At 34.7% G+C, this 25,307-nt stretch overlaps 1 protein-coding gene across 1 annotated transcript in view; it reads right to left on the bottom strand.

Moving 5' to 3' along the window:
* Positions 1 to 25,307, bottom strand: part of USH2A (usherin) — a 747,192-nt gene that overhangs the window by 662,554 nt on the left and 59,331 nt on the right. The window contains exons 4-5 of the mRNA XM_001915645.4: positions 21,847 to 21,979; positions 126 to 189 (exon numbers count right to left, since the gene is read on the bottom strand). Coding sequence (XP_001915680.3) covers positions 126 to 189; positions 21,847 to 21,979 — 197 coding nt within the window. The remainder of the gene's footprint in view (positions 1 to 125; positions 190 to 21,846; positions 21,980 to 25,307) is intronic.

The following is a 25,307-nucleotide window of genomic DNA, read 5'->3' as shown; positions in this document are numbered from 1 at the left end:
ATTAGGTGATATTTGCCAAATGCTGTAAAGATGAAAAGTGCTATAATCTTCATGCTACTCTTATTTAAGCGAATTCAGCATTTAACTTTCTACTTCTTGAGCTTTATGATACCATATCTGCTTACCTGTTTGTAAGTGCCACTTGGTATAACCGAAAATCTTGCATTCTTCCAACAAATTGCTCTAAGCCTGCAAAATACATATATGTACAATAAAATAAGTCTCAGTTTAGCAAACAATGGCTGACAAATATTCAACTGAAACTCCTTTAAATTATAAAACTTGTAATCATGTTTATATCACAGCCCTTTCAAATTCTTACAGATTAATATGTATTTTGCGAATTTCACATGAATAATAATAATAATTGTAGTTATCTCCACAGACATTGCAGAACCAATGTCAGAGTGAATCCTTTGGCCAGCCTATTTCCTGACCCAACTCGTGATCTCTCTCCAGAAGTCCCCGCCTCAAATCAAGTTTCTCTCTAGTCTATGAACCTATAAATCTGTCATCTCATCAACCCTAAATTTGATTGTCATCTTCTTCTAACTGCAATTTTCAGAGCATTTGCATTGCCAAGAGAAAGACTCCCCACATTCTCATCCTACCTGTTCTATCTCCAAGCTCCATAGCATCAGTTTGACTCCTCTCCAAACTTAGATTAATGCCTGGTCTACAAAATCTCCAATAAATGAGGATAAATTGAAAACCTCTGCCTCATGAGTTCTGAGTTATGCACATCTATCAATGGCATCCTAGCTCAGTCTCAAAATTCCATCACCTCGTGGGAATTCTTCTAAAGCAAGCCAGGTTCAAAACCATGTTGAATTAGGTGACCTTTTAAGGTATAGGTAGATATCAACCTTAAAGTACACAATACTGTTTTATTAATTCATTTACCAAATGTTTATTTAGGCTATAATAGTAGATAAGCCCAAGAGAGTGGGAACAGAAAAAAGTAAGAAAACTACCACCTCTAACTTTTTTGTTATGTTTTTGATGAGAAAAACTTGATAAAAATTTTACCTAGAGTTTGGATCATAGGGACATAAGGGAGGATGTGATCTAATGTATAATGCCAATTAAATAATTAAGTGGGTTTCAAAAAATATTAAATTTAGAGCGACAGCCGCCAATTCACCAAATGACCATTCCTCAAATGTGTTTACTTTTTAACCATTCTGCTTTTATTTTGTCTTGATAATAGAATTTCTTTTTAGTTGAGGTCACATTGGTTTATAACATTATATAAATTTCAGGTGTATACCATCATATTTCGTGTAAAGACTGCATCATGTTCACCACCAAAATTCTAGTTTCCATCCATCACCATACACCTTTTGCCCTCCCCCTGCCCCATCCCCCTCTGGGAACCACTGATCTGTTCTCTGTACCTATGTGTTTGTTTATGTTCAATGTTGCTAATCATTAGGGAAATGCAAATCAAAACTACAATGAGATATCACCTCACACCAATCAGAATGGCTATTCTTCAAAAGACAAGAAATAACAAGTGTTGGAGAGGATAAGGAGAAAAAAAAAACGCTCATACACTGCTGGTGGGAATGTAAAACTGGTGCAGCCACTATGGAAAACAGTATGGAGATTTCTCAAAAAATTAAAACTAGAAATACCATATGATCCAGCTATTCCATTTCTGGGTATTTATCCCAAGAACACAAAAACACTAATTTGAAAAGATATATACACCCCTATATTTATTGCAACATTATTTACAATAGCCAAGAATTGGAAGCAAACTAAGTACCAATCAGTGAATGAATGGATCAAGAAGATGTGGTATATATACACAGAATGGAACACTACTCAGCCATAAAAAAGACAAAATATCACCATTTGCGACAACATGGATGGAACTTGAGGTTATTAAGCTAAGTGAAATAAGTGAGATGGAGAAAGTCAAATACCATATGATTTCACTCACATGTAGAAGATAAAAGAGTTTCAAAGAATGTTTGATCTATCTTTGTTGTAGCTCCTTGGTGATGCTTTGGAAGAAAGTGGGGTGGAGTAAGGATATGCCTGATGAATAAAAGATGCAGAGTAGAATTAGAACGCCGAATAGTCTGAGATATTGATCTCAGAAGCAGGAGAAGATGAATGAGCAAAGGAGAATGAGATTCAGGGTCATAAACAGAGTATGTTTCTGTGTGCGTGCATGTGTGCATATATATATTTATATTATATTTATATCAAAAGATGTATTTAATAAAATAAGAAAGAATATTTTACATTAGAATATCTCTTCATGAGTATAAATATTTTCAACTGGTATATTCTAAGAAAAACTATATCAACGAGCCTTCTCTCACTGCCTCTTGGTCTCTGACTTCCACAGGCCTCACGACCCCAGGCCTACAGGAAGAAGGTATTCCACGCAGCCTCCTGCTCTGACTTTCCTGTAGGAGAGTTTCTTTACCCTATCTGCCCAGAAACAGACAACTGGGGTAGTGCAATTTATTATTACTCAAAGCGGTGTTAGGAAGACAAAACAAAAAAAAAACACTCTATTAAAAGCTTGCAGAGATTTTTAGAAGATTTCCAACACAACTTGGTTTAAAATTTATCATTAGTTGAAAGAGATAAGAAAATGTGATCAACTGTTCATTTGGCAAACTCGCTTTCCAAGCAGCTTGGTAAATTGACCTGGATCCAGGATCTAAAGCTAAGCAAAGTAGGGAATGGCATAAGGAAGGGCAGACTTTTCTTGGAGACAGAAGGAAAGATGCAAGAAGAGATGTGAATACAGTTAAGTCATTGTGTCCTTGTGTGCTTTTTGTTTGGGGATGAGGGAAGACAAACCAAGGAAAATACTCCTCATGGTATGAATTTTCTTTCTGAGATGAGAGGAAATGTTGTTTGCCTAGAACGAAGGAAGCTGGATCTGCCTCCTGCTTGTTTCATCACCTTCACTTACCCCTACCCATACCCAGCCCTTTTCCTCCCAGCATCCTTCATACCCTATGCTCCAGCTCCACAGACTGAATTTGTAACACCCCGCAACTATGAAGCTCTCTCAGCCCTAAGGTTTCGCACATGATTTTCCCCTGCTTCAAATGTTTCTCCCCCACCCCAGCCCTTAATTTCTCAGCTTTGAAATACTTCTTGCTGGAAACTTTCTATGGTCCAACAGGATCCTATAAGCTCCTATAGCACTGTGCATTTCTCATTCTGTACTGCAAACATCTGTTTACTTCTTTATCTGGCCTATTGAGCTAAAAGTATATTAAATAAACTTCCCTGGTAAGATACACAAAGTAATAATTGGTCTTATTCGCTCTACTATCTCCTGCTCATAGTCAAGTTCCCGGCATATGGTAAGTTGTGCAAAAAGTATTTAATAATGAAGGAAAAAGGAAGGTGGGACATAGGGAGAAGGAGAGGTATTTGTATCTATAATGAAGATCTATAATGGCTACTACAGCAAATGAGTGAGGAGGTTGACCAGGGGAAAATACAAAGATCCTTAAGAAGTATTTTGAGGGCCATCTAAAATCAGAGATTGTGACTTTGCTTTGGCACAAGTCTGCAAGCTAAGAGATTTCCCTAAATATGCTGATAACCCAAGAGAGGTATCAAATGATTGGAGGTATCCAGAGTCAAGAGTTTTCAGGCAGAGTGCACAGACAAAAAGAATAGGGAAGTAAGATTCTCATAACAGAGGAGTAGAAGTGATGGACCACAGTACTTAAGTGGACAGGAAAGTGAAACCAGATGAGAGGAGATAGACCAGGAGAAAAGAGAGGAGTCAAGGTATTGGGCATCTGAATAAATCAAAGAAGAGTGTGGTAAACGTAAGGAGGCAAGATATTTGAAACAATTAGAGTATTCACATTAGTACTGGCTGGGACTACACAAAAGCTGAGCAACACGGATCTTGCTCTGGCAGCATCAACTAATGGAACAACAGGAAGGTTCCTACCATGCTCAAAGCATGCTTTGCATCAAGAAATAGCCCTATTAATTAGAAAAACATTGTTATGGGTTCAATTTTGTCCCCCCAAAAAATATATGTTGTAGTCTTATCCCCCAGAGCCTATGAACATGATTGTACTTGGAAATAGAGTCTTTGCAGATATAATCCAGTGAGGGTGATGTTGTTAGTGTGGGCCCTAATGTAATATGACTAATGTCCTTATAAGAAGAGGAAAACTCCATGAGAAGGCACAGTTACACAGTGAGAAGTCCAGGTGACAATAGAGGCAGAGACTGGAGTCATGCATCTACAAGCCAAGGAATACCAAGGATTAATAGCTACCAACAGAAATTAATTAAGGGGCAAAGAAGAATCCTTATCTGCAGATTTCAAAGAGCATGGCCCTGCTGATCCCTTGATTTTTAGATTTCTTGCCTACAGAACTTTGAGACAATAAATTTCTGTTGTTATAAGCCACTCAGTTTGTGGAACTCTGTTATAGAGGCCCAGGAAACTAATATAGTCATCATTTCCTATTTTTGTTAACATAAGGAGTTATCAAAGAGAAAAAATGAAATTTTATAAGACCTATTCCATGTTATCTAATTTGTTTTCCCAGTATAAAAAATTTTCTAAAATGTCTTATATAGTATCTGTAGGGAATATTTTATCTCAAAGTACCCAGAAAATACAGATGATAACAAAAAAGGGATAATCACTTGTGATTTTCAACAACCTACTATAACTGAAAGATAGCAAAAATGATTAATGCTGTAATTTTGTAAAAGCCTAAATCATGGCTTTAAATTGTCAGAGTGGCTTCATATTTTTGTGCTTTCATTCATTCAACAAATATTTATTGGGAGCCTATTATGTGCTAGGCACTTTCAGAGGTTCCAGAGATGCATCAGTTAACAAAACAGGCACAAATAAAACCCAAACAGACAAAAAAAACTTGCTTTTATGGAGCTTGCATTCAAGCAGCTAGATGAACATAATAAATGAGTAATTTATATAGCATATTAGAACACAATAAATGCTATGAAAAATGGAATAATTAGAGCAGTTTGGAAAGCAGAGTTGGATTTTAACTTGAATGATATGTTCAAGAGAGTCCTCACTGAAACACGGTATTGACAGGGGAACGGGAATGAATCATGCATAAATCTAGGGGAAAAATATTCCAGACAGGGGTCAATGAGTGCACAGACCCCTAAGGCAGTATGCTTGGTATGTTAGAGGAACTGAAGGAGCTGGCATTGTGGAGCAGAATAAGAGAGGGGAGGCTATTGGAAGATTAGGTCAGACAAGTAACTGGCTAGGGGGATGAGTTTCAAATTGTTAAAAGCCTTGTCGCCTATTGTAAGGACTTTGGTTTTTATTCTGAGTGAAATAGAAAGTCACTGGAGGGTTTAGAGGAGAGGAGTGACATGATCTTAGGTTTATTCAAAAGTGTTAAGAATAGAATGTATGAGGACAAGGGTAGAAACAGTGAGACCGGTTAGGCTATTATAGTCATCCAAGTGAAAGATGATGGTAGTAAGACCAGGGTGAAGAAGTAGAAGTGTACATTTCAATGCTGATAAATTAGAATTCACTTTCTATATTTTAATAATAGTTAAAGAGAAGCTCTGCTGCAGAGGGATAATGAAATCTATTTTAATATCCATAAAATAAAGGGGCTGGGTTTTATGACCTTTAAAAACCATTTTAGTTTTAAATTCCGGAGTCTGAACATAGAACAATCACATCCTCTACTATGGAATTCATATTTGAAGGAATATCCAAAAAAAAGTTACAAAAAGTTCTCTAAAGACCTAGAGTTAATGTAAATCATCCATTGAAAACAAGAGAATTGTGATTTTGACTTTGGGGGACAATATCATAAAATATTTCAAGGACACAGTCATAAGGGTGGATTTTACTTCCTTTGCTAGTTGCCAGTTTTTTAACAACAGATATTCATTGGAATAAACATTTCACAAAGGGATTCTTCTTTGAAAAAATATTCATATGGCAAAGATAGGTCTAAATTATATAAATTGATCAAAGAAATAGACATGGCTCATACCAGGAAGACCTCATTGTTTTCTATTCAGAAAATAGATACATAATGACTGAAAACAAGCAGTACATCCACATTACAACTGGTGGCACAGCAAAATTAGTTAAATGGAAAAACTGTGAGTAAATAATCTAATATATCATCAGGGTAAAACAGGTTTGCAATAAGACTAAATAAATAAATGTCACATCATTTGGAAAGGAAGAAATAAAATTGCCTCTATTCTGGATAACATAACTGCCTACTTAGAAAATCCCAGTAAATCTACACAAAAGCTACTAGCATTCAGCAATTGTGTATGATACAATTTCAATATATAAAAATCAATTCAATTTCTATACAATAGCAATGAAACACTGGAAAAAAAAATTTTTAAGTACCACTTATATTGTCCCCAAACATGAAATATTGGTTATAAATCTAACAAAGGATGGCCGTATCTGTAGGTAAAACTGCAAGACAATGATGAAATATTTACAGGATGTCATCAGGAATGACAGAGGAAAAACCAATAAAAATTCTCTCTGCTGTAAAAGCAATGAGAACACTAGCAAAGAGTGTCAAATCAACTTTTCTGGAACTCTGGAAATTAACCAAAGATTTTCAAGAACCCAGGGAGTGTTTATTTTTAAAAATGTTTTGTGGCATTTTAACTTTCCCTATTTCCATCTCCCTCTCTGCTACTCAGTGGTAACCTTGAAAATGAACATTCCACAATCACAGTGAAAAGTAGCAGCCCCTGGAGGAATCAGAATGAGATTGGAGCCCTTTCAAAGCTCCAACCTCAGAAAATTGTCATTATTTAATCTGTCTGGCAGTACCATAGAAAACCCTAGAAGTAAAGCTTGAACTGGCTCTGAGTTTTCCCAGTGGAAACAGTCTTTTCTCTGGGGATATTTGTTGAAAACAATTAGTGGCAACTGCTTAACATGGCAGTTGCCTAAGGTAGCAATAACAGTTGGGGAAAACAACAAACCAAAAGTGTTAAAAGAAAAAGCTGAGGAATGACATACTCACAGGGGGCTTTTCAAAGCTCTGACATATTCCTGGGAATCTAGAAGACCATGCACATGCAAAGGGTGATGTGTATGTCCAGAGATATGTGCATTCCCAAGAGAGACCTGAGAAGAACCTAAACTCTCACCTCTGCTTGACCTTGTGGCTCTGTAAAGCAGGAGGTAGTGACTAAAGAAGAGTACTAATCTGCCTGGCTGAGTGTTGAAGGCATGGTGCAACACACATACAGAGACTTCAGAAAAGATTGAAAAACTCATTGGTTCTAGGAATTTAAGAAATTCTCTGTTCAATCATTAGCTGAGTACTATGCTAACTGAACAGGGATTTCAGTGGCCACATATGACAAAAATATAGACTTTACATAATTTGTTCAGGGAAGTCACTAAACAAGCAAACAGCAACAACAATAGCAAATAGCAGCAACAACAAACCCTGGGAAGGGAAAGACTCTGATTTCCAGATTCACAATGTTATATTATTTAAAATGTCCAGTTTTCAACAAAAAATTATAACACATGCAAAGATCAAGAAAGTATGGCTAATACACATTTGGGGGGAAAAGCAGCCATGGAAACGGGACCAATTGTAAGACCACGTATTAAACTTACTGGACAGACTCTAACTCAACCATTTTAAATATGTTCAATGAACTAAAGGAAATCATATCTAAAGAACTAAAGGAAAGCATGAGAATCATGCCTCAGCAAATAGAGAATATGAGTAAAGAGACAAAAATTATAAAAATGAAAAATTCACTAAAGGAGCTCATCAACAGATACAAATGAACAGAAGAAAGAATCATTGAACTTGAAGATAGGTCAACTGAGATGATCTAGTCTGACAATTAAAAAGAAAAAAATGCAGAAAAATGAACAGAGCCTCAGAGACCTGTGGGACACTATACAGTATACTAATGTAAGCATAACTGGAATCCCAGGAGAAGAGAGTTAGAAAGGAGCAGAAAGAATATTTTTAAAAATAATCACTAAAACCTCCCAAAATTTGGTGAAAACTGTTAACCTACACATCCAAGAGGCTCAATAAACTCCAAGAAGGATAAATTCAAAGAGATCCACACTTATATATACATATCATAATCAAACTGCTGAAAGACAAAGAGAAAACTATGAAAGCATCAGGATAGAAATGACCCATCTCATACAGGGGATCTTCAAAGAGATTACGAACAGATAATTCATCAGAAACCATGGAGGCCAGAAGGCAGTAGGATGACATATTTAAAGTACTGAAAGAAATAAAGACTGTCAACCAAAAATTCCCTTTCCAGTAAAACTATCTTCAAATATGAAGGAAAAAATATTACATTCCCAGGTAAAAACTGAGAGAATTCATGGAAGTAGAGAATTCATGGCTGCTTTATAAGATGTAGTAAAGTAAACCTTTAGACTGAGATGAAAGGACATTAGACAGTAACTCTAATCCACATAAAGAAATAAAGAGCACCTTTAAAGGTAACTACATAGATAAATATAAAAAACAATATAAATGTATTTTTATTTGTAATTCTTTTTTTCTTTTGATTTAAGAGACAACTGCATAAAGCAATAACTATAAATCTGTGTTGATGGGCATCTAACAACACAATTTGTATGACAATAACAAGAGGGAAGGAAACAAAACTATATAGGCACAGATACCTTACAGTAATTACATTAAATGTAAATGGTTTAAATGCCTCAATAAAAAAGTAGATATTGGCAGAATGAAACAAGATCAAAACCACAAATACGATCCAACTATATGCTTTCTACAGGAGACAAACTCAAAGAAACAAATAGGTTAAAAGTTAAAAGATAGAAAAAAATATACCACATAAACACATCCCAAATAACCAATGAGTCAAAGAAGAAATCACAAGAAAACCAGAAAAATCCTTTGAGATAAATGAAAATGAGTACAAAATATATCATACTTTATGAGTTTCAGGTAAAGCAGTGATTCAAGAGAAATTTATAGCTGTAAATACATATTAAAGAAGAAAGTTATTAAATCAATAATCAGCTTAAGAAATTAGGAAAAGAAGAGGAAACTCAACACAAAGCAAAGAGAAGGAAAGAAATTAGAAAGATTAGAGTACACGCAAATGAAAGAGATAATATAAAACAATAGGGAAAACCAACAAAATCAAAAGTTTGTTCTTTGAATGGTCAACAAATTTGACAAAACTTTTCCTAAACTAACCAAAAAAAGAGAAGAGAAAAGTTAAATTACTAAAATCAGGAATGAAAGAGGGGACATTCCAACTGACCTTATAGACATGAAAATATTAATAAGGGAATTCTATGAACTGTATGCCAACAATTAGATAACCTAGATATAATGGACAAATTCCTAAAAAGACATAAACTACTGAAACTGACTCAAGAAGAAACAATCAGAATAGAGAGATGATAAGTAAGGAGATTAAATTAGTTGTAAAAAATTTCCGCAAAGAAAATTCTAGACAAGATGCCTTCACTGGTGAATTCTTCTAAACATTTAAAGAAGGAATAACACCAATCCTTCACAAGCTCTTCCAAAAAATAAAAGAGGAAGAACACTTCCCATCTCATTCTGTGAAGTCACCCAACTCTGATACCAAAACCAGTAGAGACATCACAAGAAGAAAAGTTACGGATCAATATGTCTTATGAATATAGGTGCAAAAATCTTCAACAGATTACTAGTAAACATAATCCAACACCATAAATAAGGATTATACACCATAAGCAAGTAGGATTTACTCCAGAGATGCAGGGCTGGTTCAACATGTGAAAATCAAATAATGCACAATATTGATAGAATAAAGAACAAAAACCAAATCATCTCCATAGATGCAGAAAAAGCAATAGCCAAATTCCAACACTGTTCCATTATGAAAACACTCAACAAACTATGAAACATGGGAACTTCCTCATCTGATAAAGGGCATTTATAAAAATCCACAGCTAACACCATACTTAATGGCCAAAGAGGAAATGCTTTTCCCCTATGATCAGGAACAAGACACGAATGTTCATTTTTGCCACTTCTATTCAACATTGTTCTGGAGTTACTAGCCAGGGCAATTAAGCAAGAAAAAGAAAGGTTTTCCAGATTACAAGGGAAGAAGTAAAACAAATGTGTACAAGGAGAAATTTATAAGATGTTACTTACACAATTGTACAAATTATACAAAGAGAAAACAACCTAACTCCTAACATGGGAACAAACAAATAATATATGCTTTTATTCATAAAATGGATATTAATAGAGCAGCTAAAATGAATGAACCATATCTCAAAAAAATAATTCTCAAAAACAATTTTTACGGAAAAGCCAAGTTGAAAATATACTAAGAAACCACTTAGGTAAATTTTAACAACATGAAGATAACAACATACATTACTTAAGGATACTTACATATATATTAGGTTGAGTCATTTGAAATAATTAATATTTAGCCATTTTTAATCTATAAAAATGGCAATTTTATATGGTTCAACCATATAATAAAAGTATAAAAAAACATGAGAATGACAAATGTAAATACAGAATAGGAGAGGAGGATCTTTAAATTTAAGGATTTTTAAAATTATTTTAATACGTTTTGAAGATGCCAAGTGAAGAAAGTGTATCAAGGAAGGAGTGATCTCAAGTCTGTTAAATGATGTTGATGGGTCCAATAAGATAAGAACTTGAAAGTAACTATTAGATTTTAGGTGTGAAAGTCTGTAGAAATCTGACATGCGTAGTCTAAATGCAGTGGTGACCTAAAGCCTGACTAGCTGATAGAATTGGAAAAGAGGAATTAAAGACAGCATTGTTGGCAATACTTTGGGGGAGATTCACTTAAAAAGAGAAATCAAGAAATGAAACAGTGGCTGGTGGAGGAAATGGGATCAAGAAATTTTTTTAAAGGAAGAATAACAGCATATTTCCAGGTCCTTAAAAATATTCCATTAATACAAGAAAATTTTACAATATAGGAGTAAATGGGGAAAAACGCTAGGAAATAACTTGGGTAAGATCCAAATTATATGACAGAGGTGGGTAAATACAGCAGTGGGAATCTATAGAAGTTCTTTTATGATTCGTTTTAATTTTCATAGTGATGTAGGACATAATATCATCAGCTGAGAGTCAGGATAAGGAGTAAGTCAGGATAAGGAGAGAACATATATCTAACCATGTACACAGTTGTCATAGGCAGGGAAAGTAAATGGACGAGGGAAATATGGACTGATTGCAGGGCAGTTTAGGGGCACATATGAGGTCTATGGTCATAAATTTAAGGCATTAAAAGTCATCCTGTTTGGGTATATTAACCAGTCCTGTGGCAATATCAAGGCAATACAGCAAGTGAGAAAAAAAAGCAGGAGAGTCAAAGTGTGTACAAGGAAGTGATTATAATATTTGACCGTGAAACTTAGGCTGAGTAAGAAAAGACAGGACACATCAAGGGAGTGAGGGACAGTGGGAAGTTGTTTAGATCCGTTGATTGAAGACCCCAGAGAAGTTGAAAGATTACTGGATTAAGGGTAGTAGAAGGTACAGCTGATAAAGGCAAGCCTATATCTAATGGAAAAGGGAAAACCATGAAATTTATATGCTACACAAAGTAATTAAAAGATTGCTCTGGACAGAGGCAGCTGCTAGGAAACACTGAGGTGAAAAGCAAAGATGCTGCTCAGCATAATCGCATGATCACTAGTGAGCCAGATCTGACTGCTACATATGTAACAAAAAAAGTGAAGAACTCTCAACGTGTTTCAGTTTTAAATATTGGCAGGAAATAGATTTCAGGCAAACCAAAGAAAACAGAAGTAAAAGTTTAAAAAGTCAGAGGTAGAGTTAAGGCCCACAAAAGCCAAAAATCTCCAGGAAAAATTAGAAGAAGAAACTAGAAGGCCAATACTCGAATTCTACCAAAATAATCCTTGGGGCCAATGGGTATAGAGACCGGCCACAGCTGAGAGAGCCTAGAGGGCTGCAGAGATAAAGCGTGGAGTTGGTCAAAGAAAGAAAAGAGGTACCTATCAGATGTTACAATAACAGTTGAACTTGTGCTTCTGACGGAGATGTAGCAAGTTGCAAGAGACCATCACTTTGCTATCAACCTAATGACCAAAATAAGCCAGATAAGCTACAAAATCATTTTTTTAATCCATCAGAAAGTAGAGGACAGAAAGAAATCTAAATGAACCAAATTCTAGAAAGCAACAAGTCTTTTATAGGAGACATGAGACCCAGGGCTGCTCCCATCCCTATCAGAGAGGAAAGCAGCCACAAGGAGGCTGAATGACAGATTAGGCTTCCGAAGAGCGCCAGCCCCACAGTGAGTCTGCACCCATCCTGACTCTATTCTCAAATATCTGAAACCAGTGGGAACTAAATAATATGAAAACTGTCATGAAGGCCACACCAGATCAACTTGAAATCGGTTTGATGGTATTCTTCTCCTACACACTTCTCCCCAACACACACAGACACACACACACAGTCCAGAGGCCTGATAGAACCAGCAGTGCTCCTTTCTCTGGAGGTAAATATTATTTACTTCCATCTGTTCCATTCTTTTATATAAAATGTCTGGCACACAATAATAAAAATATTTGAAGACACATGAAGAAGCAAGAAAATGTGGCCCATTGTACAGAAAGGAAACAGCCAGTAGGATGCAATGCAGACATGGCCCAGATTTTGGAATTATCAAATAAGGATTTGAAAATATCTAGGACGAAAATACTAAAAGATCTAGTGGAAATGGTGGCAATATGTGTGAATATATGGGGAAATATGAGCAGAGAGATGGAATCTACAAAGAAGCAGCCCAATGGAAATGCTGGAAATGAAGAGTATGATATTAAAAATGGAGAATTTTCTAGATAGGCTTAACAGCAGATTAGATACAAAGTACAAAGTGATCAGTGAATTTCAAGACAATCCAAAGAGAAACAGGAAGACAAACAAAAAATAGAGAAGACAAAAAGAAATAAACAAAAATGTGCTCAAGATCTGTGGGATAATATCCAGTGTTCTAACATAAATGTGATTGAAGTCCTAGAGGAAAAGGAGAAAGAAAATGGAAAAAAAGAAAGAAAAATTTAAAGAGGTAATTATCAAGAACTTCCAAAAGTAATGAAAGCATGAACTTACAGAGCCAAGAGTCCGGTCAAACCTCACCCAGGATAAATACAATGAATTACATGCAGGCACAGCATACTCAAACCACTAACGTCAAAGAGAAAATCTTAAATTTACATGGAAACGTCGAAATGAATGATGGCTGATTTCTTACCAGAAAAAATGAAGGCAAGAAGACAATGAAACAAAAATCGTTAAAGTGCTGCAGAAAAAAATAGCAATATAGAATTCTACATCTAGTGAAAACATTCTTCAAAAGCAAAGATCATTTAAAGACGTTTTGACTAAAGCTTAGAGAGTTTGGTTCCCACCAACTGAACCATAAGCAATGGAAAAAGAAGTTCCTCAGGCTGAGGAGAAATAACATCGGGTGGAACGCAGGACCTAACGGAAATATTGAAGAGTACCAGAAAGGGCTAATCTTTAAAGAGAGAAAGAAATTATTTCATGGAATTTACCTATACAAAATACAGCAGTTTTAAACATCTAGTATGTCGTTGCTCCAAACTGAACATTTTTTTCCTCTGCCACCTTGGAAAATTTTGATTTGGAGCCAAAAAAATTGAATAGAGCCCCATGACCATTATTTTAAAATACTTAAGTTTCACAAAGCCAGTAAACTTAATATCTAAATTAGCAATATTAACATTAACATACGTGACAGCAAAATTTTGAGTACCTAATAGGAACCATGTATATGTTATTCATAAGTTTTACAATTACCTTGAAAACTATGTATTATAAAACACATTTTACAGATGAGGAAACAAATTAGGAAATTGGACTGAGAAGTTAAATTCTTTGCCAAAGTCACTTGGCTTTTAGGAAGCTGAGTTGGGATACAGATCCAGCTCTCTCTGATTCTAAATTTCATGCCTTGATTCTCAGGCACTAATTATTGGAGCAATAATAATTTGTACGTACAAGGAGTTAAATGTCCAATGAAGATTTGTATTTCCTCAACCCATGTTAAATTTAGAGTATATTATACTACACACTCTTGCTTTTTTCATGTAATAACACATCAGAAACCTGTTGCCATGTCTACAAATAGATGCATTTCATCTCTCTTAATGGTGCACACTTTTCTTTTGTAGGTATGAATTATGATTCTATCAATTTCCTTCTGAAGTTTAACTAGTTCCAATTCTTTGCTCCTTTAAATAATTCTGCAAGGAACATTTCTGAGTACATATTTAAGGCCTTGTCTAATTATATTCTTGAGATAATGTCCTGCAAGTAGAATTCTTAGATTAAATAGCTTTCACCATTTGTACTTTCCATAGTTAGCCAGGTTATCCTAAAGTCTTTCCAACGTTAGTATTATCTCTTTTTTATTCCTTGCCAAACGAAGTACAAAATGATAAGCACTGTTTGAATTTTAAATTCTCAGTTTATTAGTCAGATGTTTCAATAATTTCCTTTAGTGTTTCTGGCCATGGTCTCGTGCTAATAAAAGTCTTCAATATGCCAGGATTATAGAAACTTTGACTTCATTTTCTTCTACTCTTTCATGGTTACATATTTTACAGTTAAATTTTAATTCATCTGCAGTTTTTATTTAGTATGGTTTTATTTAGTATAGTATGGTTTAACTGATCTTTTTATTTTTGGAACATAGCTGGCCAGTTGTGCTGACAGCATTCCTAGATATCTCTTCTGTGGTAATCTGAAACACTGACTTTATCTGTAATTAAACCCCTCTATTCCTGTATGTGCCTTATTCTCATACTCTTCTTCCATTCCGTTTACCTGTCTTAATTCATCAATTTCCATAACCTTTCTATTTCTTTTCTCTTTATCTAATACCAAAAAAAATTTTTCTCAGAAAAATTTTAGCATATTTTCACCTGAACTAAAAGGAAAATGGACTCCTTACCTAGCTCAGGTTAGACATGTTAACCCATGGACACTAGTAGAAATTGAGTGGTATTCCAACTCCATTATGAAGAAAAAGCAGGTGGATTCAGATACAAAATATAGGGGTCAGCCCAGTGTTGCAGTGGTTAACTTTACACTCTCTGTTTCACTGGCCTGGGGTTTGCAGGTTTGGATCCCAGACATGGACATATGCACTGCTCATCAAGCCATGATGTGTCAGCATCCCACATAAAATAGAGGATGATTGGCACAGATGTTAGCTCAGGGCAAATTTTCCTCACCACAAAAAGAAAAAAAGATACAAAACACAGAAGACATGGAAGGGGAGTTGGAGTTATCTTTAGATGATTTTTTTTCTACCCTGTGTATTCATTTTCATAGGTACACAATAAATGTTCATTGGTTCCTTAATCACCAATTACTTTCTTAAGAAAAAGCTACACATTTTTAAATGCATAATGTAGAATTTCCCGTATTTAAAGAGAAATTATAACTCTGTTGATAAATGAGTTCAGAAATAGCTCTGAAAAATTTTGCTTCACATGATTTTGCTTTGTTTTGTTTTGTTTTGAGGAAGATTGGCCCTGAGCTAACATCTGTGCCCATCTTCCTCTACTTTATACATAGGATGCCTGCTACAGCATGGCTTGACAAGCAGTGCATATGTCCATGCCCGTGATTTGAACCAGTGAACCCCAGGCTGCCTATGCGGAGCACGTGAACTTAACCACTGCACCACTGGGCTAGCCTCTGATTTTGTATTTTTAAATACAAAATTTGGAGGACTGTTGTAGTTTGTTACCATGATGACTTTAGAGACTCCTTACAATTACACGTCTGCTACCACACCTCTCCTAGGTTTTACACCCAACTGGAGGCATTGAAATAAACCTACAACGGAAGAAAACGGTCTGAAAGGGGACAGACACATCTTGGTTGATGTGGATGGTCTAAGGTGTTTCTATTTGTATATTTAAAAATCAGCCTGACCAAATCAGATTATCCCATCAAAAATTAAATGGATACATATCCCATTAATATGTATACAGGGCTCAGTGAAAAGCATTCATTTCTTCCATTGGTTAATTTCCTAACAGAGGCAAAGACACAGACTGCAGCAACAGAAAGTGTCATTGGCAACATATTTTTCTAGAAAGTTATACTAGTTAAAAACGAGACCCAAAGAAAAGGCTCTATAGCAGCCAACACTCATGTGAAAAGTTGTTGCTTCCTGGGTGCAGAAACAGAGAAACAAGTTAAGCCTAGCCAGAGAAAGAAATAAAAGCCATCTTGATCTCCTATAGGCCTTCGTTTGACGTGGCTGTGTCTGAGGCAGTGTCTGTTCCAAAGCAGAGACAGCCGGCCTGGCACTGCATGAGAGCGCCTTTAATTCAGCTCGCAATAATCTCTTGCACAATTACCTCTCCTGAGCGAAACCATCTTGGATATGGACAAAAGTATGGAGGACAGTGACTTAATTTTTTGATTAAAAAAAGGAGCAAGCGAGGGAAAGAAAATGATTTATAATAAGTCCATGGGAACATTCTGTACCTATCTCTTTTCTGATTAGAGAGGTGGCATGGAGCCTGGCTCATTAGGCAGAAGTAATGAGCCAGTCTATATGCCATCTCTAATTAGAGAAAAGATACAGTAGGTACAACTGTACCTATAAATTGATAGAATAAAGACAAAAATTATTTTTAAATATCTTTTCCTCACGTAGCTCACTGATACTCAGAATTTAAGGAGAAAATTGTAATAAAAACTAAGTAACGGGGCTGGCCCCGTGGCCGAGTGGTTAAGTTCGCGCGCTCCGCTGCAGGCGGCCCAGTGTTTCGTTGGTTCGAGTCCTGGGCGCGGACATGGCACTGCTCAACAGACCACGCTGAGGCAGCGTCCCACATGCCACAACTAGAAGAACCCACAACGAAGAGTACGCAACTATGTACCGGGGGGCTTTGGGGAGAAAAAGGAAAAAATAAAATCTTAAAAAAAAAAAAAAAAAAAAAAATTTAAAAAAAAAAAAAAAAAAAAAAAAAAAAAAACTAAGTAACATTTGAAAGAAACCCTTTTCCAATGATATGTTTTCTAATCAGAAGATAAATTTTTACACAGTATAAAAATGAGTATCATATTCAGTCCACACTGTCCTTTTGAGGCATTAATTCAACATTTAGTATACGGAAGTGGAATAGAAGTAAGTCATTTCAACCCCATAGTGCATAGTAGACAAATTTACGACACTATCAAGTACTTTGAGCAACATTTGGTGCAATAAAACACTTTTAGAAGTACTAATGGGGATTAAATATTGAAATAAAGCTCACAAGATTTAGTGTGTTATTAAGAAATTCTGCATTCAGAGTGCTTTATAAAATTCTTCAGTATACTAATTACTTAAACCAAGTTCCTAAATGTATAGATTCCTTAAAATGTTACTTCTTCATATAGGTTTAGCTTGATCAAAGAGCATACACAAATTAAAATAATAGAGTCATTTATAGACATTCTTTCTTTTGATCTCTCAAGAATTCTATGGAAATTGCTTCACAAATTTCTTATTCTGTCTCACAAGAAGACAGATGTTCAAAGAGGTTAATAATAGCTGCCACTTATTGATCCTTTACTATATGACAAGCAACATATTCTACACATACATTATTTCATATAATTCTTATATCTCTATAGAATTATTTATTAAAACATTATTTAATAGATTTGAACCTTAAGACTTGAAAAAGATACATATTTGGATCAAAGGCACACACTAGATTGGATTCAATTCTGGGTTTATTTGACACCAGAGCTTGGAAATTTCAGCACAGTGTTTATAATGTGTTTTGAATATTAAAAATATACACTTTCTTTCTTTAAACTAGACACATGTCTAGATAACTCAGGTCATAGGGGAAAGCAAACTGAAATTTTACATTATTTCAAAATTAATAATAATAATGCCACCTATAAATATCTATATGACAACTCTAAAGTCATGGCTACTTGTGCATTTATTGCAAACATTTGAAAAGATTTGAGCGCATACTATGTATCAATGATGGGATTGCATAACTATTAGAATTAAAATTTAGCAAGGTCATTGGACTTAAGGTCAATATAAAAACTGATGATATTTGTGTATAATAGAAACAAAACTAGAAAATGAAGTCTAAAAACAATCCCAAGCATAATTCTCTGAACAAAGAACCAGAAAATACACAGCACTAAGTCTTAGAAATATCAGTGAGACCTCTATATTGAAAACCAAAAACGTTTCTGGGAGAAATGAAGGAACACACTATGTTCATGGATTGGAAGACAATATTGTGTAGATTTCCATTCTCCCAAAATTGAGTTAATGATTTAAATTTTTTGTGAAAACTAGCAAAATTTTTGTGAAAACTGCTTCTAAAATTCATGTAATACAAAACAATCTTGAAAGAAGCAACAAGCTGGAGAAATTAAACACTTCTAGATATTAAGACTTTTATGAAGCTACAATAATGAAAACTAAATTTTTGACTCAAGTATGGGCAAACAGATCTTTAGAACAAAATAGAGAACTTAGAAAGATACCCATCTTCATGCATACAGATAGAAAATTTGCACCAATGTTACCCCTGCCAAGCAGTGGAGAAATGACGATAAGTTTAAAGAAAATGTTTCTAGATCAATTAGATATTCAGATAGGAAAAAAATAAATCTTGACCCCTACCTCATACCATGGTCAAAAATCAATTCTAGATAGAACATAGGCCTAAATTTGAGAGGTAATATAATAACACTTCTAGAATAAAGTGCAGGAGAATATCTTCATGATATCAGGATTTGCAAAGATATCCTAAACAGGACATAAAAAGTACTAAGTATAAAATAAAAATTAGTAACTGGACTTCTTTAAAAGTAAGAAACTCTGTTGATCCAAGAATATCATTAAGAGAATGAAAATGTAAGCCATAACCCAGAAAGTGATATTTGCAATCCGTGTATATGTCAAAGAATTCATGTTCAAAATATTGAAGAGCTCCTATATATCAATAATAAAAAGACAGACTATCCAATTAAAAAATTGGTAAAAAACTTAAATAGGTACTTCACAAAAGAGTATATCTACCTGATCAATAAGTACATGAAATGTTTTCAATATCATCAGTCATCAGGAAATACACCACACCCACTAGAAAGGCAAACAACAGTAACATGACAATACTAAGTGTTAGTAAAGAGGAGGAACAGCTGAAATTCTCCAATATTGCTGCTTGAAACATGCACTTTAGAAAACTAAAGTATTTCCTAAAGCTAAAGAAAGAGCAACATACAATATAGATAAATCTCACAGGCACGGTGCTGAGCAAAAGGAATCCAACACAGAAGTACTTTTGGCTTAATTTAATTTGCATGAGTTCAGGAATAGGCAACACTAACCTATGGTGACACTATTCTGTGTTTACTTTTAGAGCTGGTATTCGCTATGGGTCTTTGAGATACAGGAAATGTTCTATAACTTTTTCTGGATGAGAGTTACACAGCTATATACATGGATTAAAAATTTGTCAAGATGTGCCCATAATATTTTTGTATTATGTTGTATGCATGTTATGCCATCACTAAAAATTTAAAATAATATTTTTAAATTTCTATAATGCAAAGTTATTAGGCTATCTAAAAACTGGAAAAACACGTGCAACATAATATTCTTAACATTAGTGAGCTTTTACATATAAATAAGAAATTCCAGAGTGTAGATATGGGCACACAACATGAACAAAGAATTCATAAGTGAAATGTAAATGATCAAGGCATATGTGGAAGGCTATTCAAACTCACTAATGGCCAAATAATTCTGAGGCACCATCCAACAATATTGTCCAATGAGACAAACGGCAAATGTGAAAAAAATGGGTAATTTTCAAGGTCAGTTGGTATTTAAGGAAGCAAGCACTTGCCTATATTTTTAAATAAGGTTGTACATTTTCACAACCTTTCTGGAGGTAGTCTGTTGTTATGCGTTAGAGTAATCTTTCTAATATGTTATTAAAATATAAAGTGGCCATATACTTCAACCCACCTATTCAACTTCTATAGATTTATGTTAGGGAAATAATTATAATAGTATTAATACATTACATATTAATATGGCTTAGTATATAGAAGTCACAGTTATTTACTTATTCAACAAATATTGAGCAACTACTGTGCACCAGATGCTGGAGAAACAGTATGCTTTTCAAGACATATTTGATTCTTACAATATAATTGTAAAATCATCATTATTATCATCAATTTAAATTTGAGGTAACTACAGTTTAGAGACATTATAAAATTGTTCGAGGTCACATGGCTAGTAGGGGGGAGATGGAATTTGAACTCAGGGAGATAGACGCCAAAGCATAAGGTCTTAAGAAACTGTACAATCAGACAATTGTTCAAGTGCCCATGTTTGTATGTGTATATGTTCATACTAGAGAGAGATAGAGAAAAATAGATACAAAAATACAGCTATATGTAGTGTTTTCTATGTAGAGAAAGAAAAAGATACAAAAATACAGATATGTGCAGTGCTAATAACGTTGAAATACTAGAAATAACCTAAATGTCCATTAATAGGAGGCTGTTTAGAAAGGTTTTTGTTACAGCTATACAATTGTACACAATGCAACCATTTTGAATGAGAAGGCATATTGACATGAAATGTTTGTCATAATATTTGGAGGGGAAGTATTTATTTTTAGAGGGCTCAGAGAAAGCATATGTATTATAATGTCATTTTTGGAAAATTATTATATTTATAACCATGTCTCTAGATATATGTACTAAAATTCTTGTAGGGTATAAAAAAGTTAACTATCTATCTACGAAGGTAGAAAAATGGAAAATCCTTTGTATTTCATAATGCTCCGTATTGTTTGGATTTTCTTAAAATGAGCATTATTTAATCATATAAAATAATATTCCCATTTTAAAGTGTAGACAATTTATAGACCATTGTGCTAGTTATTTCAAGATAATTTTAAATTCAAATTCTGTTCTTTTTAAGATGTAATGTATATTATCTTCTTAAATGATATGACCCATTTTTAGGGTAAGAAGATAGGAACACCGTAAATCCAGGTTATTACATGTTGAATATTATTTCTCAGATTCTGTCTAACATTCTACGTCCTACTTTAACAAGAGCCCTACCAGTAAAATGCAAACCAGAAAAAAGAGAGAAAATAGTTTATTACATATTGTTCTTAATTTAAAAATTGACAACAGAGACGTTCTAATTTTAAAGCTTGCCTGGTAAAGTGGGTGGAAAGGTGGCCTCCAAAAGATATGTCCACCTGGAACCTGCAACTGTGATCTTATTTGGAAAAACAGTCTTTGCAGATGTCATTAAGGATCTTGAGATGAGACCAAAGTGGATTAGGGAGAGCCCCAAATCTAACCATAAGTATCCTTAGAAGAGAAGAGAAGGGGAGAGGACACAGAGGAAATGGCCATGTGAAGCTGGAGGCAGAGACTGGAGTCATGCAGCTACAAGCCAAGGAACACTAAGGTTTGCCAGAAGCTACCAGAAAGAGAGAGGCATGGAACAGATTCTCCTTCAGCTCCTCTAGAAAGAACCAACACCGCGGATCGTTGGTTTCAGACTCCCAGCCTCCAGAATTGTGGGAGGATAAATTTCTGGTGTATTAAGCTGCCACTCAGTTGATGCTAATTTGTTATCGCAGTCCTAGGAAACAAATACACTTATAAATTTTAAAATATTATTTTTGACTTTTTTTTTAGAAACAATATAATTGGAGAAGATAATTTTCTGGAGTCAGAATCTTACCATTGATGCTCTGTCCTATTTGCATGGTACCAGAGGAAAAATCTGTAATGGAACCAGTTAGAGTTCTTGCATCAAAGGCTGTATTATCCTCCTCCAAACCATTAATGAAGAAACTGATTTTTGTCTGATGCACCTGTAAGAAATTATCACCATCATTATTTTAATTGCATAACCTTTTGTTTTATAATGACTACATTCCAGCAGTCTTTTTCGAGTTAATTTTCTACTTCTCCAATTTATTCGGTTGGAAAGACTGAAAATAATTTCTTTTAATGGCTCAATAATATATCTGTGTGTTTATAGATCTAGATATAATCCTACGTTTTGTAGTTTTGTGCTGCGATGGTATCTACTAGGGTATTCACAGGTAACCATAATTGTTCGTCTCATATATTTAACAGCTCTGACTGCCATGCCTTCATCAGTTTTTTTAGGATATATTGTTTATTTAGATACTAGTTAAAGTTGTTATTTAGAAACAAAGAGAAATGAATACAAAAGGGAGAAATTCAAAATGAGATATACCAAAAATGGATTGCATGTGGACATAATTCAAGTTGCTGTACAAAATACTTCTTGGAAAGTTTACTTTCTTAGGCGTTGGTATCCAACTGGCAATTTTCAGTTGTACTTCTCCAATACAGAATAACATAAACATTTGCCAATCATGTTCTAAGCTAATTAATCAGGCAATCTAACAACTCTTTACACCAGGGGTCAATAAACTTTTCCTTAAACAGAGAATAAATATTTTTTTATTTGCCAGCCAAATGATTTGATTTTCTGGTCCAAACAGTCCAGATCACAACTACCCAACTCTGCTGTTGTAATAGGAAAAGAGCCATATGCAATAAATAAACGATTGAGCATGGCCATGTTCCAATAAAACTTTATTTATAAAAACAAATGACCAGCCAGACTTGTCTCATGAATTGTAGCTTGACAATCCCTGGATTACACCATAGAAAATTATGAAATTTTTGTTTGTGAGACGCAATCGCTGAATAGCAATTCAATCCAGCTTTTACGCAGACTACTTCATAGGTGGTATCTACAGAAAAACTTTAATGACTGCATATATTTCGAACAAACCGATTAGCTGTTTTGACATCAACTTTAGTCTCTACAAATAGTCCTGTTCAAGTGTTTTTAACTTAAATTCAAAAGGCATCATTGGTACTCTAATTAGTAAAAGGACAGAAATGAATAGTACAAGGCGGGGATAGGGGTGAGGGTGGAGAAAGAGAGAGAGAGAAAGAGAAATTTAATGTCTTGTAGTTGAAAGGTTAGATGCTAACATTTTAATAAAAAGTATATCAAATCGTAGCTTTCACAATGCTATTGTATTAAAATGGCCTTGCAAAAATTGGTGAAAATAAACTGTTCTCTGGCATCTTTAAATCATGTCACTGATTGCCTGAAGAACCCCTTTCAACAAACTCCTCTCAAAAACAAAAACACAACCAAACCTAGGAGTTAACATCATAATCACCAGAATTACTTGGTAATATTAATTTTTCAAAAAGTTATTCCATATGGCTTTTCTTCATTCTTTCCAACTTGCCTTCATTTAAACCAGTTCTTAAATTCACTGACCCAGTGTTGCATTTTACTTAATTATAAAACAAAGCTTTAACATAAAGACCTAAAATCATATAATCATACACCAACTCCTTATGGATCTGGATATATACCTCTCTACTGGGTACTACGGCTGGATTTTCTTTTTCTTTCTTTTTTTTTTTTTTTGCATTCCATTTTTTACAGCCTGTTACTGTCATTTGGTGTTTGACTGTTATCATTATAAAAGATACAGGCTTTTCTACTTTGTTATTTGTAGCATTATCTCATGTTTTACAACATCTTCGCGCAACATGCAGGCACATGAAATATAACTAGTGAAAAGTTCTCGATGGTATTAATGCATAAAAAAGAATGTGGTTCCATCTCTACTGTCTTTACCCAGCCAAAAGCTGATGAACAGCCAATTTTCCTTTATCACATTAGCACAGCCATGAGAGAAACACATTTGTTCTAGTCAGCTACACTAAAGATACTATTACCAATCTAACATATACATGTTTTATATCAGCAGTATTCTCAGAGCATGAGAGAGCCAACAATATATTAACACTAGCATGACAGTTTATTTAAGAAAAGAAAATTGTCTCTGTAGAGGGACAGAAGTTAGAAATGTATGGCTAAAGCTCAGTGTCACCGGTCTAATAAAGGTAATAATTCTTAGGCTTTCTTTATAGCAGGTAACACTCCTGTGACAGTTCTGTCATATCATTCAAATAAAAATGTTGTCTTTTACAAGTTTAAGTGCACCTTTATTTTGAGTCAGATAGAAAGCATGTTTTTGATTTTCTGTATTCACTGTATTATATCTGTAGTCAAGAGTTCAGGACCTTCCTTTTCTTTTTTTTATCAACTCATCACATATTTGCTTAGTACAAGGATTCAGTGTCACTTGCAGTGAATTCCAGAAAGATGTTTTAACTTTGTTGGTACTTAAAAAATGATTAATGATGATCCCAAGCCACTCTCGTCTGTTGTCCCCTCCCCTACTCACCACCTTTCTATAAATAAGATTAAATCTTCTTTGATGTTCTGTACCATGTTTTATATTCCAAGATTCTGTAAACTACTTTGCAATTCTGGTCTGGGGCCCCATCACACTGTGAAGATGAAGATGGCTTTTTGCAATAGCTCATTCTGATGATTCCCTTGCCAGTTATTTACGGGAATAGAAATATATATGATAGAATTTCTGATTTGTGAAATAAAGCCTTCTGCTAAAGTAAACTTCCCTCCTATCTCATTCTCCAGCCCTATGAGGATTAGAGGAGCTAGTACATTTTTATTGGTGTGGCTTCAAGGAATGAATTGACAAAACCAGTAGCAGTTGTAGAAAAGCCTTAAATTCCTTCCTAAGAAATCCAAAAATACATTGGAAAGAAGACAGAGGGCAGCAGGTCACTCCTGAGCCCTCATTCTCTCAGGGTTCCATATTTTATTTTAACCATTTTCAGGGAGGTGGAATTTCTGTCCCTGTGATAGGCGGTATTCATTCCTTTGATCACAAGAATGTATTAGATTGTTTTTAAACATAGAATTTCTGATCATGCTCATGCTTGACTAGAGGGGAGTATAATTCAAAATTCCAAAAAGTCACACAATACCTGAGAAGCTACCAAGGGGAAAAAGAATACCAAGTCCACCTAGACCTGAATATTGTAATTGTCCACAATCACCTGTTCCATAGAAATGCCAGATCTCTGTTGCCATTCTACCCCCGCTGGCCATCAACAACCAAAAGAAACTGTTGACTGAGGCTAGGAAATTAATAGAGTACCTATGGGGACTTCCTCGCTGGAGAAATAGTTTTATAGTTTCCCTGTTGCCTATATTCTTCTAATTTAAATTTAATTCGATAAAGCATTAATCCAGTACTCACA

Source organism: Equus caballus, chromosome 30 (assembly GCF_041296265.1).
Source record: "Equus caballus isolate H_3958 breed thoroughbred chromosome 30, TB-T2T, whole genome shotgun sequence".
In the NCBI taxonomy this organism is placed as follows: Eukaryota; Metazoa; Chordata; class Mammalia; order Perissodactyla; family Equidae; genus Equus; species Equus caballus.
This window is presented reverse-complemented; position numbering and strand designations above follow the sequence as displayed.